Raw genomic sequence first — 16,641 nt, 5'->3', positions numbered from 1 at the left:
AGTGGATATATGCATATTCCATCATAAAATGAATATGCATAACCCCAGACGACCTTACTGTTAATTGCAGCACTCTTTGCATACATGGAAGAATTACTCAGCTGAGCACATGCATACATACTAAGGCTCTGTTCGCGTCGTCCTCCATGCGAAAGATACCTAAACCTAGAAGCAAAGAGGAAGAAGATTCCTCAGAAAGTATCATCCATCATAGCTGTTTACATCACCAGATGATTATGGAGTGGTTAGTACACATACAGGCAGTAGAGGCTAACGTTGGTGGGTCAATTAATGGCCAAAAAAGCTGCTCCAAACTCGTACCTAAGACAGCGAAAACAAAAGTCTCCGCCTCCACTAAACTTCGTCTTGGAGTAACGTGGTCTGGACCCAATGCAGCTAGCTAGTTTTCATTTCAGTGATTAGTGAATTTTCTCTACGGCTCTAAATTAAAGCAATCTTTTCCTTGCTATATCAATAAGCTCCATATTGTTCTTCTGATGGTCCTCAACCTTAAATGATTAATATCATAACTACGTCCCTATCTAAGGTCATTATCAGTTCAGTTTACGGGCAAAGGACTTCAATAATTACATTCACCACAACTAATTAAGCCCACTCGCCATCTGCTGCACATGGTAATATATTGTACAAATTAAATTCACACCTAATTGCAATTATTTTTTTAACTTTATTTATTTAAGGCTATTCCCTATTTCTCATCATTTAATTATTATATAATGCTTCGTAATCAACAATATCATTTCGTTTGATTTTTATCCATTTAAAAAAAAAATCTTAAAATTATGATTTGGATATGAAAGTTATTGCATTGCCAAAAGTATGAATGCATTACTCTTACAGATTTTTGTTCACCATAAACTCAAAACAAATGATTTATGATGAAATTTACCTATTAAATATATAAGTCTCAGTGATTCATAATAAATCAAATTTAAATAAAATTTTTCATTATTACGACTAATAATAATAATAATAATAATATTCTTTACCCATTTATGTAATTTTCTAAGAAAGTGGTGGGAATTTAATTTAATTAGGTTAATTAACATGGCAAATGATAAAGAGCTAAGATACTAGTCATTCTTGACTGATCTTAAACACCATGTTTTGTCTTCCTCTGTACTGATTGTTATAACATGATCAGAGAGAGCAACTTAAACCAAGGTCATTAATTATTAATCAAGAAAGCAGAACAGGGAAAGTAAAAAAACAATTGCAAAATCAATTCAAAGCATAAAACGTTCTTAAATCATGACTTTTATCATCTCATCATTTGGTGAGTTATTTTATATAACCCATTGCGAATATAATTAAGCATAATTAATAAACGGTAATATAATTAGTTTATAGTTAATTAATTATAATATATGTTTTAGAATTTATAATTCATCACATACAACATTATTGATTGACAAATGATCAGTTAGAACTAAACTTGAAACGAATATGCCAGCACCTGCAGCTTAATTTGAAATTAAATAATAGATTAGATCATGTGGTAAACAAAATAATTAATGAGGAGAAATTAAGTATAATTAAAGAAGTGAAGTACTAAACAATGTACCATATTAACTTGTTGGTGAGATAATTAAGGAGGTGAGGAAAGTGCAGTTGGTGTGGTTTATCTAATGATAGCTCATCTCGACATTTCCATGGAAAAATTTACACCGACAGACAGAAATTGCATTATTATTTTGACTTTAAAAGAAATTTCTCAAGTCAATACCATAAGTAATGTTCATGACTCTAATTAATTAGAACAGCTATGATGATGAGGATCTAATTTATTTGCATATCCATTGCATCCATCATTTTTTTTTTTAATTTTCCCTGCTAAGCCGCAACTTGGACAATACAATTCAGTTCAATTTTTCGTAAATAATCAGAACAGAATCAAAACAGCAAAATAAGTTCAATTTGATAAACATTGTGCATGAAGTATAATTTTACACTCTTTAGTTATGCATTTTTAATTTCACATATCTTTCGCTAGAAAGATTAAAAAAAAAAATCTTATTATATAGATAAATAAAATATTTGAATTTGAGATTTTTTTACTTTTCATATTCTTAATGAATGTGAGAAGACTAAATTTTTAGATTATAAATAAAGTTAGACCCAAGCCCATGAAAGTCAAATGCTCCTATGGTGTTTCATCCCAGCAATTAAACATATTTTTTTGTTTACGTTGTTTGCAGTGATGCCTAGTAATTTTCTTATAAAGATGATTGCTAATAAATTATTAATGTATTATATCATTTAAGATTATTAAACCAATAATTCGATATATTAAATGGCATCATTGTGAGTCAATTATGTAATTATTAGTTAATGTAATTATAAGGATATATTTTTATTTATAGTGCATAATTATATGTGTCATTATCTTTGACAATCTCAATAACATAGAGATTGATATATTTGATAGGATTTTTTTCTTTTATTGAATGAATATTATAGTGATTGAACAAACTAAATGATCATTGTAGTTGAACTATTAAAAACGATTAGATCCATAAATTATCTGAAAACCTGAATTATTGTGTTAAGTATATATATATTTTGGGAACTATACCTTAATCCATGGTAATTAAAGGCCAATGCTGTGTTATATTTGAGGCCTAAAAATGATGATAGATGCTCAACAAAAGTTGAATTTAAGCTTAACAGTAATAATAATGACCTTAAACGAGAAATGGCAAAAAAAACTTAAAGAACATCAAGTGTTTCCTTAAATTTAAAGTTTGTTGTAGCTTCTGATCAAAGATAAGCTACACCTAATGGATATTTTATTGATTTATTTATTTTGAAAAAATAAAATTAAAGTGTTTCCATGTCTCAATTGATTGCCTCTTTCGTAAATTAGGAAAAGAAACTTCTAATTGCATGATTGATGATTGTTTCTTCCAAATATAGAAGAAATAAGAGATTGCTTTCTAACATCCTTGTCTTTGGATCTTTAGTTCAAGAAATTGGTCTAATGAAATTAGGTAAGACAAGAATTTTCCTTATTATTTTCAATGATGATTACTGACATTGCATAGCTTAATTATAGTTAACACACATTAGAAGAAAGTAAAATAATTAGCAGATTTCTATTCTTGATTAAACTTATCTGTGACAGTATACCGCTAGGCAGCACTGTAAGCTAACTCTCCATATTGGCTGCTAGTTTTCATGATTCAGATTTGGTAGTAGGAGTTTGATATGCTTGGTGTTGGTGGGAGGAGTTTTATGTATTATATTTTTATTTTTTTAAAAAACAAATCTAATTTCAAACCATTAATCGGAAGCATCTCTTAGATTAGATCCTCATCTGATTTGGCTGAAAGAAGATAGTTAGCCCAATATAATATTCGTGGGCCTTAACCTTTCTGTTGTGCTTTTCCGAGTTTATTTTGGGCTGTGCTTCCACCAGACTGGACTGAATCCGTTCATTTTGCTCACGAGAGAGACAAGAGGATTGTAAAAAAAAAATTGAATTAACAAAAAGAAGAAAAGGAAGTTAGATCTGATTTAAAATGAACTCAACATGTAAATGAGTATCATTTATTTTGGATAAATTTTAATAGTTGTTCTTGAATTTTAGGAGGTATAATAAAGACGTCCCTCAATTTACAAATATAATATAAAATTTTTTGAACCCTAAATTTTAAAATTTTGTATAAATAATATATTAACGTGGACAATTTAAAGTAGCAATAACATGAATTATTACTATTATTTTTTAAATCAAAGTCACTCTAATTAGTTATTATATATCTAATATTTCATTATCTCATACGACTGAGATTTTTTTAAATTTAATTTATGAAAAAAATTATAACTGATTTTACCACTATCATATAGATAAGAGATAATTATTCACATTATTATTATTCTGAATTATATAAATCAATTTATTATGTAAAATTTTTAAAATTCAGAGATTTTATATTATATTTTTAAGTTCAATAATAATTCTATTACAACCCTCAACCCTCAAATTTCAGAGATAACTTTTAAAATATATTTCATTTATTTCATTTCCATGTTATATATTAAATTTACCATGGATGGTGTATATCAAAACGTTTTCCACGAAGAAGAACCAGTACCAACAAGGCTACAAGCCTAAAAAGATTGCATTACACACCTCTCGTACGCATTGTGTACAAGTAAATGAACTCCACCAACACCTGAGAATGAGGCATCCTACCTAGCGTGTAGGCAACAATTTCACAGTAAAAACAAAATATCCCACCACTGTTTCCCTGCAAGGACTAATTGTTTACCCATAAAAATCCGAAGGAAGAAACTTCCACTCCAGAGATTTCTATCTCGTCTCTCTGGAGGCCAAAAGTCAATTCTCATTTTATGGATGAGAGAAAACCATACCTTAACTTTTGTTTTCTTCTCTCTTTAGAAGAAAAATCACTTGTGGGTCTCACTGTCAAGTCTCATATCAGCTCTCCAGTCCAACAGTACTTGCGCTTATAGCTACACAGCACAAGAAGCAATTGGTGCTGGATTGCGCTCTATGAACAAAAGCTTGCAAATGCTGCATGATTACGAAGACGATTTATTTTCTCTGATATGGGTCGAAGAATGTCAGTATACTTCAAGGTTGTTACCCACTCTCATAAAAATGACATGTTTTCAGAAGAAGAGAAAAGAAGCAAGTTTCTCCAAGGAACCAAGGTTTTTGTCCTCACCATTGTATGTAGTTCATTGTTTCTGTACTTCTGATGTGACTCATAAGCAATAATCACATGCAATAGAACTAGTAATTTCTCTTCATTTATAAGCTGGTGCAGTGGAAAAAGCAACAATGGTAAACGACAACTGATGGCTCTCTCCAATTCCATACATGGAAAATGGAAAACCAAGATCGTCTCTCGTCCCACTTCAGAAAAATGTCCTTACTTTCATTCAACTTTAGTAAAACCTTTTCTAAAGCTTCCCTGCGAAAGAAACAACACATGCTGGTGGGAAAAGAGTTATCAGATTGAAGAATTAATATGAACAACGTGCATCACGCAGACACAAAACTGACATTTAGATTGATATGCTTCAGAAATGATCAAGATTAAACAGTAACTTACCAACTTTATGTACTATCCATAGGAATTAGAAAGTCAAGCCCAATTCTTGATCATTGATAATTCCATCACAACCATAATGGCACATTGACAAAGTAGCAGGAGATGGTTAAATTCTACAGAATGCAGGTATATTAGAGATGTGAAGCAGAGTATTGCTGTAGTCCAATCAGGATGACTGACATTCCCTTAAAGCAGCACACAATACATTGATTCAATGCAGACAATACTCCTAAATCATCGCATCCTTGAACATTCAGATGCCATATTGTATAACATGAACCTTTTCACATCCACAAAAATCTGTCAAACTTCTGGGCTTCGTGCGAAAAGATTTTCTGAAGATTGCGATAGCTAACATTTGTAGGATATTTTACCTCATCAAAATATAACTAGCAAAGAGGCTAATCATTTGGACGATTAGACTTTAGTAAACAATGATGCAATGCATTGCAAAATAGATAAAGAAAAGAAATCCTATTTCAAAAAAGAAATCCTATTTCAAATTACAATAAAATAATTTCTTTAGATATATAATAAAGTATTGAAGAATCCCCACCTAATATGAGATATTCACTTTGTTTAGTTCGTAGGAAGGAATATAGATAGACAACTACTTCATGGTCATGGAAATGGGAGACCTAATTTTCAATTATGCAATCACCAGCCTTAGTTATCAGACCATATTTCATTCTTCAAAAGATAGAATTATAGCTGAAATCAATTGGATGATAATTATATTGAGCTAAAGGAGTTGGAAGAAAAGTGACAAGCAAAATAATTGTTAGGGCATCTTCAGAGCTGCAACGAGGGAGAGAGAAATGGAAGTGCAAAATCATAGCAAAATGAAAAGCTTGGCAATGCCAAACTTTATTTCAGTTTTTTGGAACAACCATCTGTTGATCAACAAAATATTCCTCTGTTTCATAATTTTTATTTTTCAATGTTATATAAGATATGTTACAACAATAATCAGAAGGTACAAATGTCTTGAATCCTCTAAAAGTGGTATTCATTATGGTGCAAACGACTGCCTATGGGGATGAGCTCCAGCCTGGTAAAGAGTGAGATGGTGTATAGCGTTGGCAAACAAATCCCTCAACTCAGGATGTTGAGCTGTCACAGCACGAGCAGCTCCTTCAAGAGCATTCAAAGCCCTCACTTGTTCAAGAGCCTTGCTATTTCCAGCATTCAGTGCAAGGTAACATAATAATATTAGGCCATGCACTCGAGCTTGATCACCGTTCCGTATCAATTTCATCAAAGGCTGAACTCCATTAAACTCTATAACAGCTTTTGAATGTTGGGAGCAATTGAAATTATCCGGAGACACAAATTTCCCCAAGGCAATAGCTGCTTCAGTTGCAACATTCACATTGCTGTTACCAAGCTGAGCAACCAAAGGCCCAATTATCCTGGTCTCCCTAGCAGGGAAAGTTCGAGCTAAGCACCCAATTGACCTAATAGCAGGAATCTGTAAATTTGGATCACTTTCTTCCTGAATTACTCTTAAAAGCTGATTCAAAATTGCCATAGCAGGGGGGCAATTGGTCTTAAATGCTGCACGTCTAAGATCAGCATTGGACTCTGCCACAGCTGTAATCTCCAAAACAGTCATCAAACAATTTAATTGCAACTCCCCTTTTTCCTTTTCAATAATCTTGGCCAAGCAAAGCAGGCCTTTCGTCTCCGTAATCTTCCTACTATTGGATACACTCCCTTTAGACAATTTCCATAATGCATGTGCGCAACTAACCTTAAGCTTAAACTGCACCTCTGGAAGTTCCATCTCCCTTTCCTTCCTGTTGTGAGAACTACCATGGCCACTGCCATCAGAATGATAATTCAAAGAAAGACCATTACTGTATCTTATATTATTATAAGATAATTCTTTGTTCATTTGAACAAGCGAGTGAATACTTGTTTTACTAGACTGATTTTTGATGATGTCAAAATCCAAGCCAATGGATAACAGAGATACCAATGGCCGAGTCACGTTCTCTCTCATGAACTCCTCCTGCGCATATGGGTCCAGTTCCCCCATGCGAGACACTAAATTCGCAACCAGAATCTGAACCTTCATCGGAGAATCCCCTAAAACACTCACAATGATCGGGACCCCAAGCAAGTCCACTATCAACCTAACTCTCTCCTGGCTAGTGGCGATATTGAAGAGGGCATTTGCAGCAGCACTTTGCGCCTCAGGAGACGGTCCTTCTTTAAGCAACTTCAACAAGGGAAAAACTCCTCGCTCTTCTACAATCATCTTCTTGTTCCTATCGCTATCCCGCGCTAGAGAGGCGAGCTCATTAGCTGCATCAACGCGATCTTTGGGCTGGCCCATCTGGATAGTCGCTATATAAGACCAGACCCAAGCTAGAATAGGATCATTACTAGCAATTGGAGGGAGAGAGAGATAAGTACCTCCATCGGACTCGAAAATCGACAAAAACCATTTAATGTCGCCGATGGAAGACTCCAGAAGGTTGGAGAGCTTGCGAAAGTCAGCGGTGGAGGTGATGGAGAAGACCTGGCGGAGAACGCCACTGTGCTTGCACTTACGAACAAGGGTGAGAGCACGATCGATGTTCTTGGAGATGTCGGAAGCGATGCGGCGGAGAGGGCGGTCGTAGAAGGAAGGAGTGGTGGAGGCAATACGAACGGTGGATCGTAGCATCTGGGAGAGGCGGTCCACTTGTTTAGCGAGGTCGGAACAATCTTGCTTGGAGGATTCTGCCTCTTGGGCCGATTTGATGACTCGATCAGCAAGTAAAATTGGGATAGTCAGCTCGTCTGGGAGACTCTTCTCTTCTTCACGTGAAGTCACTGTAGCAGAAGCAGTAGCAGCAGCAGCAACGGCCATTTAAAAAAAAAAAAAAAAAAAAATTCTTGAGTGTTTTCTTGGTCTAATTAATAATGGTTAACTGACAAGCATTAAGAAATGAAGCACCTCCGACTTTATATAGATGAGATTAGATTAGAGCAATCTATGGTAGAGTTTGCTTCTGAATATGTGCAAGGTAAGAATTGAATGGTGGTGATGATTGGGATTTTATTTATTTAAATTTGGGGATGGGATCGTGGTGATGCTGTTACGCTGTGTGCGAGCACTGAGAATAGAATAATTAGTGATTACCGTTGAATTTTTTTTAAAGAAAAGTGAATTAGGTAGGATATGATGTAACTGGTACTGGGAGGGAGGACGAGAAAAAGAGTTGGATGATAGTTGACTAGTCTATAATTAACACATGGACATCAACATGGGTAGTGTGGAGGAAAAGCCCATCACGAAATCGAATTTAACCTAATTTACAAACCATTACCGTCGTCAGCTTGCCATAGGCAAAGCTCAGCCTCCCGACAGATTTAAAAGAATAACTTTTTTACAGTTTAGCATCAGGAAAAGCAAAGTATGCGGTCAGCATTCCACCAGTTTAAGTTCCATAATATTGTATTATATTCAGTGATTTTATAATAATATTATATTATAAAATCATAAAGGCTAGTTAATGCATTGACACCAGAAACGCACAGGGGTCCGTTGCCTGCTTTGCAATTTGCGTACCATGTGCCGTGTCGCTATCGAAAAACCTGGCATAGCGTCTGCCAAAAAATTGTACGATGCGATGCTAACAAAAACATTCTTTTATTGGTCTAATCAAGAAAACCAGCATTCAAATCTTCAATATAACAACAAAAAGTCAGATGAAACCTGAGTTCAGAGAGTAAATTCTTGTGTACAAAAACCACTAACAATGATCTACCTCATTGTTTAGTTGCCAATGCTGAGACTGAAATGGAGGAACGAGGAGACCCTACTTTCCAGCATAGAATCAAATCCAGAGGTTCTTGTACGGGGACTGTCAAAATAATAATTGGAAGCGATTCAAAGCTTTGCCAGCATAACACTTTGAAGAGGCTTGGCTACACCATTGTCTTTCACATCAGCGTCTTTGTTATCTAATTCGCATGCGTTAGGTGGGACATCCACAGCAGGAGAGCAGTTGAAGAACCCATGCGGCTGCATTTACAAACCTCGGCAAATTCAGATCGACACAAGTTAAGGGCATAAAGAAACAACCATCAAGGGAATATGCTCCTACTCCTACATAAGCCGGAAGTTTCAGTGCCAGATCAAATTATTTATTTCTCAAATGATAGTCAGATACATAACCAGATGACACTACAACTGTTCTTATATAGCTAACCAATGTCATTAATAAATCAAGCAAGTACATCAGAATTATCAAATCATACAGAACTTATTTCAAATACCTAGTGCAAGTGCAAATACAGTCGAGTTTTCTAGCAAATCTACCCAAATTTTGTCTCTAGTGTTCATTCTGTAGACCCTTCATGAGCACACAGGTAAAAGGATAATAAAAAACAATAAACAGATTATGCACAATATATTAGTAAAGTGAATACCATAAGCATAAAACCAATGCGCTCTACAGGCATTACTGGCCAGTCTTCCAACCGAGGAACATGTGTGATCCCAAATACATACCTGCAACAAATATTAATCAGAAATGACACATAGGATGAATTTATCCAAAGTTCAGCTATAAATGTTTACATTAAAATCTAAAAATAGCACAATAGAAAATAACAAACCACTCATTTTTAAGGTTACTGCATTATAATCACCAACTAAAGTTTAAAGGTTATAAAGTGCACCGTTGATAAGCATCATTACGGCGGTTTGAGCCTGGGACACCTCCATGCTGTAATGGTACCAGCAAGGTAGTTTATTTAGCACCATAACATGGAGCAGGAACAATCAGAAGCGTGAAGCTAAAAAAGACACAATCTGAATAATAATAGTAATAATAATAATAATAATAATAAAAACAACAACAATAACATAACTTTCAACAACTTTCCAACTGTTTACCAAGTCAAACACAGTCCTCAAAACATAAAATTGATGACGAACCCTGATGAGAGTGCTTCAGAGGCAAAAATACTTTTTGGATAAAAATGCATTAGCATAAAAAACACTTGTATTTATACATGTGTATGCATGTGCACGAGAGAGAGAGAGAGAGAGAGAGAGAGAGAGAGAGAGAGAGAGAGAGAGAGAGAGAGAGAGAGAGAGAGCGAGAAATATCAACTAACCAAAGAACTACATCAGTTTCTTCCAAAGATCGATTCTGCTTCACCCAGGTAGCAAGTCCTTCTCCAACACGTGGATTTTGGTTAGGGAACTCTCCTCCAGGAAACATCTCATCATATGCATAAGGTGTAACCCAAAGATTATGCTTCAAAAAAGCAGCTCTTCTCAAAACCTTGGCCTCAGGGCCAGCTAATGGCAAACAGTTTGAACCAGGTACCAGCTTGTACCCTGCTAATTGTCCCATCCGATTGACAGTTCTAGTATTTCTCACCTAGAAAATACACGAGTTGTTCAGCTGTATATTGATAAATTTTTTAAAAAAAATTTGAAAAGACAGACAGTAGCCAGGGAATTTGTATTACATCTGGCATTGTATATCCCTTAATTCCAATCATGGTAATATTCTACCTAGGCTACAAGAAAGGTACAAGTTGTGCTAAGCCAAGACAAGACCAAGAATATAGTGAATCCATAGAATACAAATTCCAATCATGGTAATATTCTACCTAGGCTACAAGAAAGGTACAAGTTGTGCTAAGCTAAGACAAGACCAAGAATATAGTGAATCCATAGAATACAAATCCCATATAGATGTTACATACTAAGAATCTATGATTATAAACTCCAATAGACAATAATTTAAGTTGTGCTCCACTCTGCCCAGCACAAGTGAAACAGTACTAAACCCACTCAACATTCAGACCCAATTAACAATTTTCTTCCCCTATTTTCATCAGGCAACTGACACAAGTATGCTAACAACTTATTTGATACTACCATTTATCATTCGTCAACATCGTACATCCATGATCATTGCTCATTATTATGTTCCAAATGTACATTAAGTACATGTACTAAACTGAATAATAGATCAGCAACATTTAGCGCCATCATTCTAGATTCTAGAAATACAAATTAGAGATTTTCAAGATTAGAAGACAGTCATTAGAGTAAAAACTAGTGGATTAGAAAGAATATAAGCCCATGGATCAATGCAAAAACCTGATTAGGAAAAGGAAAAAAAAAATCTTCAACTGGCATTCCCTAAAACAAATGGAGCATTTAGCAACAACAACAAGATAGAATGATTTCAATCTGCTTACCTGAGCATTGTTTTCCACAATGCTTCCTGAAAATGGACTCATTTGACACCACTCAAAGGAGAATTAATTATCTTAGTTACAACATCCAATAAATATAGATGCCATCGATAATACAACCACACAAATATGATAGTAAATAAATACATGCAACAAAAGGCAATTCAAAGAAAGAAGCAATAAAATATATTATTTGTCAATAATGAGCCAGCATAAGCAACTTTATGAGCAGGGCTAGGAGGCCTTACAATCCAATGGCGAGCTGTTAGAGGATTACAGTCCCGCATTGCTTGCAATTCTGATCTAAGCAGAGTCTCTTCAGCATAAAATGCATTATTGTGGACATTGTTCTCTCCAGGTTTCTCAACTTTAACATTCACCTCAACAACCTACAAAAGTGAAAAAGAAAATGAATAAAAATAAATAATATAATATATAGACAACAAAAAAACTCTCTTTTCTTGTGGTGGACAACAGAGGAATTTCAATTCGTTCACATTCAATCAACATCTTACTAAAAATATTGATAAATTTCCAACTATAATTCAAGATTGAATATTCAGAAACAAATTTCTTGCTTAAAAATTGTCTGCGACCATCTTTAGCAAGATCTTGTATGGTGTCCAGACCTCCAGAGGCAGAGGAGAGTAGGAGAAACCTGGGTCCTGAAGATCAATATATCTGTAAATTAGAAGAGGTCACCCTTTTAAGGAGCTAATAAGAAGATCCCTACATTTTTCCTTAATTCCTCAGGAAGTAACAACCTGGTCCAAATATCACTCAACTATGTGGGTGACGCCAAGAACAAGTATATAAAGGCCAGAAAATTAAGAATTCAATTAATTTTTAGCCATGAAGATCTCCCTCATTTAAAACCAATAGGTCCTACCTTAACACTTTCAAATTTGCAAATAAGTTTCTAAATTCAATGCAGTCTACCTGATTGAAAGCTTCACCAGGTTTGCAATCTACGGCCATGTTCATACGAGCAACAAAGAAATGTTGATGAACTGGTGCATATAGACCAGGAGCAATGGTTGTGCCATATTTTCGAATATCTCCTGGTTGCAATGCTCCCAAGCTGAGGATTCCTGTAAGTTTAACTTCTGCTTCAATTTTTCCATCCTGTCATAACAAACAACTTGTACATCATCTTATTATTAATAGCAAACACTGTAACCAAAAGAGTTGCAACTTCAAACCAGGTCAGACGTCTATAACCAAGATAAACTTTAACTATGACTTCATGAAATATGTGAGACCAGCTCATAGAAGAAGCCAAACTATTATTACTATGCTTAAATTGGCTCTAAACCAAAGTTCTGCTATTTGAAGTAATGGAGGTATCAAACTCACTGGCACATACAATCCTATGTGTTAAAGAGAGATTCACTGTTTCCAACAAAACCCCCATTCTCATTCAGAAATCACAAGTGATAAAACTCTGACAACTGTTAAAATACTAAGCAAAAGTTAAAATACTGGAACAGAAATAATGTAATTTCCTACTTGCCTGATAGAAGTGCCAATAGAATCCATACTCATAATTAGCAACTGTACATATAAAAGAAACTGTGAGCCGTCTAGACCTTCGTACTTCTGCTAAGCCAGTTCTCCAGTCTTGATGCTTCCATAAAATTCCATGATCCTCTTCATGCAAGCATACACAATTTTCAATTGTTTCAATGCCTCCTGTGAAGTTTGTAAAGTGGGCATCAAAGTATTTGATATGGCCCAAACAATCACACCCCTGCATTGGTAGTTTTAGTTATGATCAAATAATAAAGAATGGTCTACTACACACTTATTGAATTTATTTGCGGACCTTTTTAAGAGAATGTGCATTTTTACCAAGGCCATCTTCCCCGGCATCAAAAGCATTTTTCCGATAATGAGGATCATTTGGATCTCCATAAGGCACAACCATCTCTACAAAGCTTAACCTATGGGCAACAGGTCTCCGCCCCCTGCTACCATCAACATATGCAACAGAATGTAAAACCAAACCCTCTCTGGGAGTGAATCCAATGCGAAAATTCCACTGTCAATCAGCAATAATACAATGAGACTGTTAAGTGTTATCTGCTAAACTTAATAAAACATGTTAATAAACCATATTAAGAAAACCTGTACCTTTTGCCATTCAACAAAGTATCCATTGACACGAAAGCTTGGACCTTCAGGCTGAACAATTTGTAAAGGTTTCACATCACTTCGATCAACACCACCCCTTGTTTCACCAGGAGTATAATTCCTTAATGGATCTGCTGGGGGTAAGGGAACAAGTTTATGATCTTCAAACTCAATCACCTTCATGTTCTGCATGTCAACAAGCACATAGATGCCCTCAACTGGGCGTGCATAACCATTTTCCATTGGGCAATCACTCTCAGTTCTACAGAATATAAGAGGTTTAGCAAGTCTTTTGCTTGGAGCATCAGCTTCACTGTGATAACCAACACACCTGCAGCATATACAATAATCAAATATGTACATCAAAATACCAAACAAAAAGCACAGCATTAGATCAACTTTCCAACACAATTATACAGAAACCAATATTAAGTAACATACCAGGCATCAACCATTACAAGTTCCATGTCTTCAATACCTCTTTTCTTCATTGCCTCTCTAAATGGAGGGAAGTCTTTTACAACAGCTTCACACTCAGCATATTCAACAGCATCCTGCACTTAAAGCAAGGTAAGAATCAGAAAAAACAAGAAAATAACCGTGTAGTGTGCAAGTACAAATAATCTAACAAACAGTCCTTTAAATACATCAGCTGCCCAGATTTATAAAACATATTTATTAGCCGAACTCAGCTGACCAAAAAATTGGTTTCTATCAGACCAGGCCTGATACAAAGTCAATTGCACCTGCATTGTTATCCATGTTACCAAGACACTGGAATAGCTGGGATTATAGGAAATTTCATTTCTTTCAATTAGAAGCATTACGATTGTGTCAAAGATTAGGAACTTAGTTCTGCTATTCATTTTTAATGCTGTGACGGATACAATCATAGTGTTTTTTGTGAAACGCTTTTCTGAATATTTCCTGAGGACGCAAGCTTGATTGTTTTATTAATATCTGCAGATGACCAACTTTAATCTTCATTCCCTCTTAAACCCAACATGATTATTGGATTAAAACAAGAAGAAATGATAAGGGATTAGAAGAAAACCATTGGCGGCTGAACATCCGGAACAATTCGTGACAAAATTGCTTTTCCCCTATGATGTCCACCTCGAGTCACTGCATGTACTTCCGATAGCTCCACAATCCATATACTCGTCTCATTTGACCTTTTGTTGTAAACAACAAGTCTAGCTCTCCTTGGAGGCAACTTGGTAGGAATTACAGGTCCACCTTTCGTTCTGGGAAGCAACGATGGCTGGAAAGGAAGGAAGAAATAAGCATCTGCCAATGCAACAACATGTTTATCCGGTTCCAAAAGGACCACCTCAATGAATCTCATGCTATCTCTGAGCTGCAAAGCAAAATTTTAATTAGCTTACCATTCAAAAGTAAAAACATTAACAGAGCTCCAGCAACCAATAATCTTTCTTAAAAGAAAAGTATTAAATTAAAAAAAAAAAAGGAGGTCATCGTATGTTTGACAACCTCAGGAGTGGCTCCAGCAGCCCGGACAGTTGCCACTGCCACAGAGATTTCAGCAGCAGATAAAGGATCCAAGGGATGGCTGGTTTGAGCCCTCAACATGACTGGGATGCCAGCTGAACATCACAACAAAGAGGATTAATCAACTATGTGAAATGAAAGGCAACGCAATATTAACTCATCAAGACCCACCAAGGCAGATTTTGCAACATATAATTGTCAAATTTTTCAGAAAGATCCATGAGGATGGATATATTCTCATATCACATCAGAATAACTTGAATAGTAATACTACTTTGGTTGTCATGAAATTCATATTATAAGGATGCAGAAAATTTTATTTTCCTTGAAACAGAAATTATAGAAAATTGGAAATCACAGAAAAGGTGAAGGCAAGGGGGAATAAGGATCTCCAACGTCAAATCTTCAACACACAAACATTTGAGTCCAATAGCAAACTAAATTGTAATGTTTATCCCATACAATCTATCTTAGACAATTGTAAACGAAATGACTCTTCTTATTTTTATAATAAAGCATGCACCAGCTCTAGCTCTCGATCAACAAGAACTTAACAAAAATCAAACCGAGAATATTGTATTTAGTAAACTACAACCTATTTAACCTATCTTTTCATAGCTTGAATAATGATCCTCGAGGGACAGATATGATAGATCCTTTCAATTCCAGGCACCACATAAACAAGTCATGTGACTTCTAAAAAGAGCCGCAAAATCGATTTATCGTAAAAGAAAAACAACCAAAAGTAAGACGAAGACAAATGATCAAAGAAAGAAAACCTTTGGCGGCGGCGTTTGTGGGAGGTTCGGGAAGTGAATCAACAGGGCGAATCAAAGCCGCGATGGCAGCCTTCTCACCGAGCTGATCCTCGAGGCGGCGATCGGTCCAATCTTGCACCGCATTCGGCACCACGGACGAAGGCGTTGGAGCAGCCTGGCGGCGAATGGTAGCAGAGTCACTTTGAGAGGCGCAACACGGAGAAGGAGGCGTCGTCTTTTGCGTAGTTGAGGCCATTGCAGTGGGTTTGCGAGCTCGCCTATTCCACCAAGGTAAGTCTCTATACAATCTACTGACATACAGCAATTCTCTTCTGTACCTCTCTCTCTCTCTCTCTCCCTCTCTCGCTACACAACTCCCTCTTCCGCTCTAAATAGCTCAATAAAAAGAAGCTTCAAAAAACAGAGAAATCTCAATAAAAAGAAGCTTCAAAAAACAGAGAAATCTTTCTTCTCTTCACTTTCTGTGCTGCATAAAAAAGAGTGTACGCACAGAAAAAAGTGTAAATATTCATGAAAATAAAGAAGAAAAATAAAATGTGACAGAGTGACTTGGAGGCAAGAGAGAAAGAGAGAGAGAGAGAGAGAGGGGGGGGAGAGCAGACAGCTCAGGTGAGGAGAGAGCGTGATCGGACACGAAGGATTATTTATTTATAAGAGGAGGCATACCCCGCGCGTAGTTTTGTTATCAATCCCTTCGCCTCTCAAAAAATAGAGTTATTTTTATTTTTATATAATTAAAAGATATAATTATTATAATTAAATTAATAAATATTTTTTAATATTTCACTTATATTACTTTATTAAAAATTAAATTATTCAAATAAATAAATTACTTTTAGAAATAATAAATTCTATTTTTAATTTAATTAACTAAAAATAAATAAATTATTTAAAAA

General features: G+C 35.4%; 2 protein-coding genes across 7 annotated transcripts; both read right to left on the bottom strand.

Annotated features, from left to right (window-relative positions):
- Positions 1–4,115: 4,115 nt before the first annotated feature.
- Positions 4,116–16,371, bottom strand: LOC110642586 (amine oxidase [copper-containing] zeta, peroxisomal). 6 transcript variants are annotated; one of them, XR_009145592.1, is made up of 14 exons: positions 15,746–16,370; positions 14,949–15,061; positions 14,509–14,814; positions 13,896–14,008; positions 13,455–13,785; positions 13,147–13,362; positions 12,835–13,071; positions 12,261–12,446; positions 11,570–11,710; positions 10,224–10,492; positions 9,531–9,612; positions 8,867–9,123; positions 5,106–5,218; positions 4,116–4,964 (listed from the first exon to the last, which is right to left on the bottom strand). XR_009145592.1 is itself a non-coding variant. In XM_021794680.2 (13 exons), the coding sequence occupies exons 1-12, from the start codon at positions 15,978–15,980 to the stop codon at positions 9,563–9,565; spliced, it is 2,244 nt and encodes a 747-aa protein (XP_021650372.2). In that variant the 5' UTR covers positions 15,981–16,371; the 3' UTR covers positions 8,900–9,123; positions 9,531–9,562. The 6 variants fall into 6 exon arrangements, 2 of the variants coding, with proteins under 2 accessions (XP_021650371.2, XP_021650372.2); XR_009145594.1 differs by lacking the exon at positions 5,106–5,218 and having other exon boundaries at positions 4,116–4,274; positions 4,399–4,964; XR_009145593.1 differs by lacking the exon at positions 5,106–5,218 and having other exon boundaries at positions 4,116–4,561; positions 4,716–4,964.
- LOC110642587 (uncharacterized) lies at positions 5,941–8,596 on the bottom strand. Its single transcript, XM_058139587.1, has one exon. The coding sequence runs from the start codon at positions 7,963–7,965 to the stop codon at positions 6,118–6,120; it is 1,848 nt and encodes a 615-aa protein (XP_057995570.1). The 5' UTR covers positions 7,966–8,596; the 3' UTR covers positions 5,941–6,117.
- Positions 16,372–16,641: the final 270 nt, after the last annotated feature.

Source organism: Hevea brasiliensis, chromosome 17, assembly GCF_030052815.1.
Source record: "Hevea brasiliensis isolate MT/VB/25A 57/8 chromosome 17, ASM3005281v1, whole genome shotgun sequence".
NCBI lineage: Eukaryota > Viridiplantae > Streptophyta > Magnoliopsida > Malpighiales > Euphorbiaceae > Hevea > Hevea brasiliensis.
This window is presented reverse-complemented; position numbering and strand designations above follow the sequence as displayed.

Coding starts and splice junctions, on each gene's coding strand:
- LOC110642587 (XM_058139587.1), bottom strand. CDS start 7,965: ATGGCCGTTGCTGCTGCTGCTACTGCTTCTGCTACAGTGACTTCACGT.
- LOC110642586 (XM_021794679.2), bottom strand. CDS start 15,980: ATGGCCTCAACTACGCAAAAGACGACGCCTCCTTCTCCGTGTTGCGCC. Junction 15,062..15,745: donor CACAAACGCCGCCGCCAAAG/GTTTTCTTTCTT, acceptor TGTGATGTTCAG/CTGGCATCCCAGTCATGTTG. Junction 11,711..12,260: donor CTGGTGAAGCTTTCAATCAG/GTAGACTGCATT, acceptor TCACTTTTGTAG/GTTGTTGAGGTGAATGTTAA.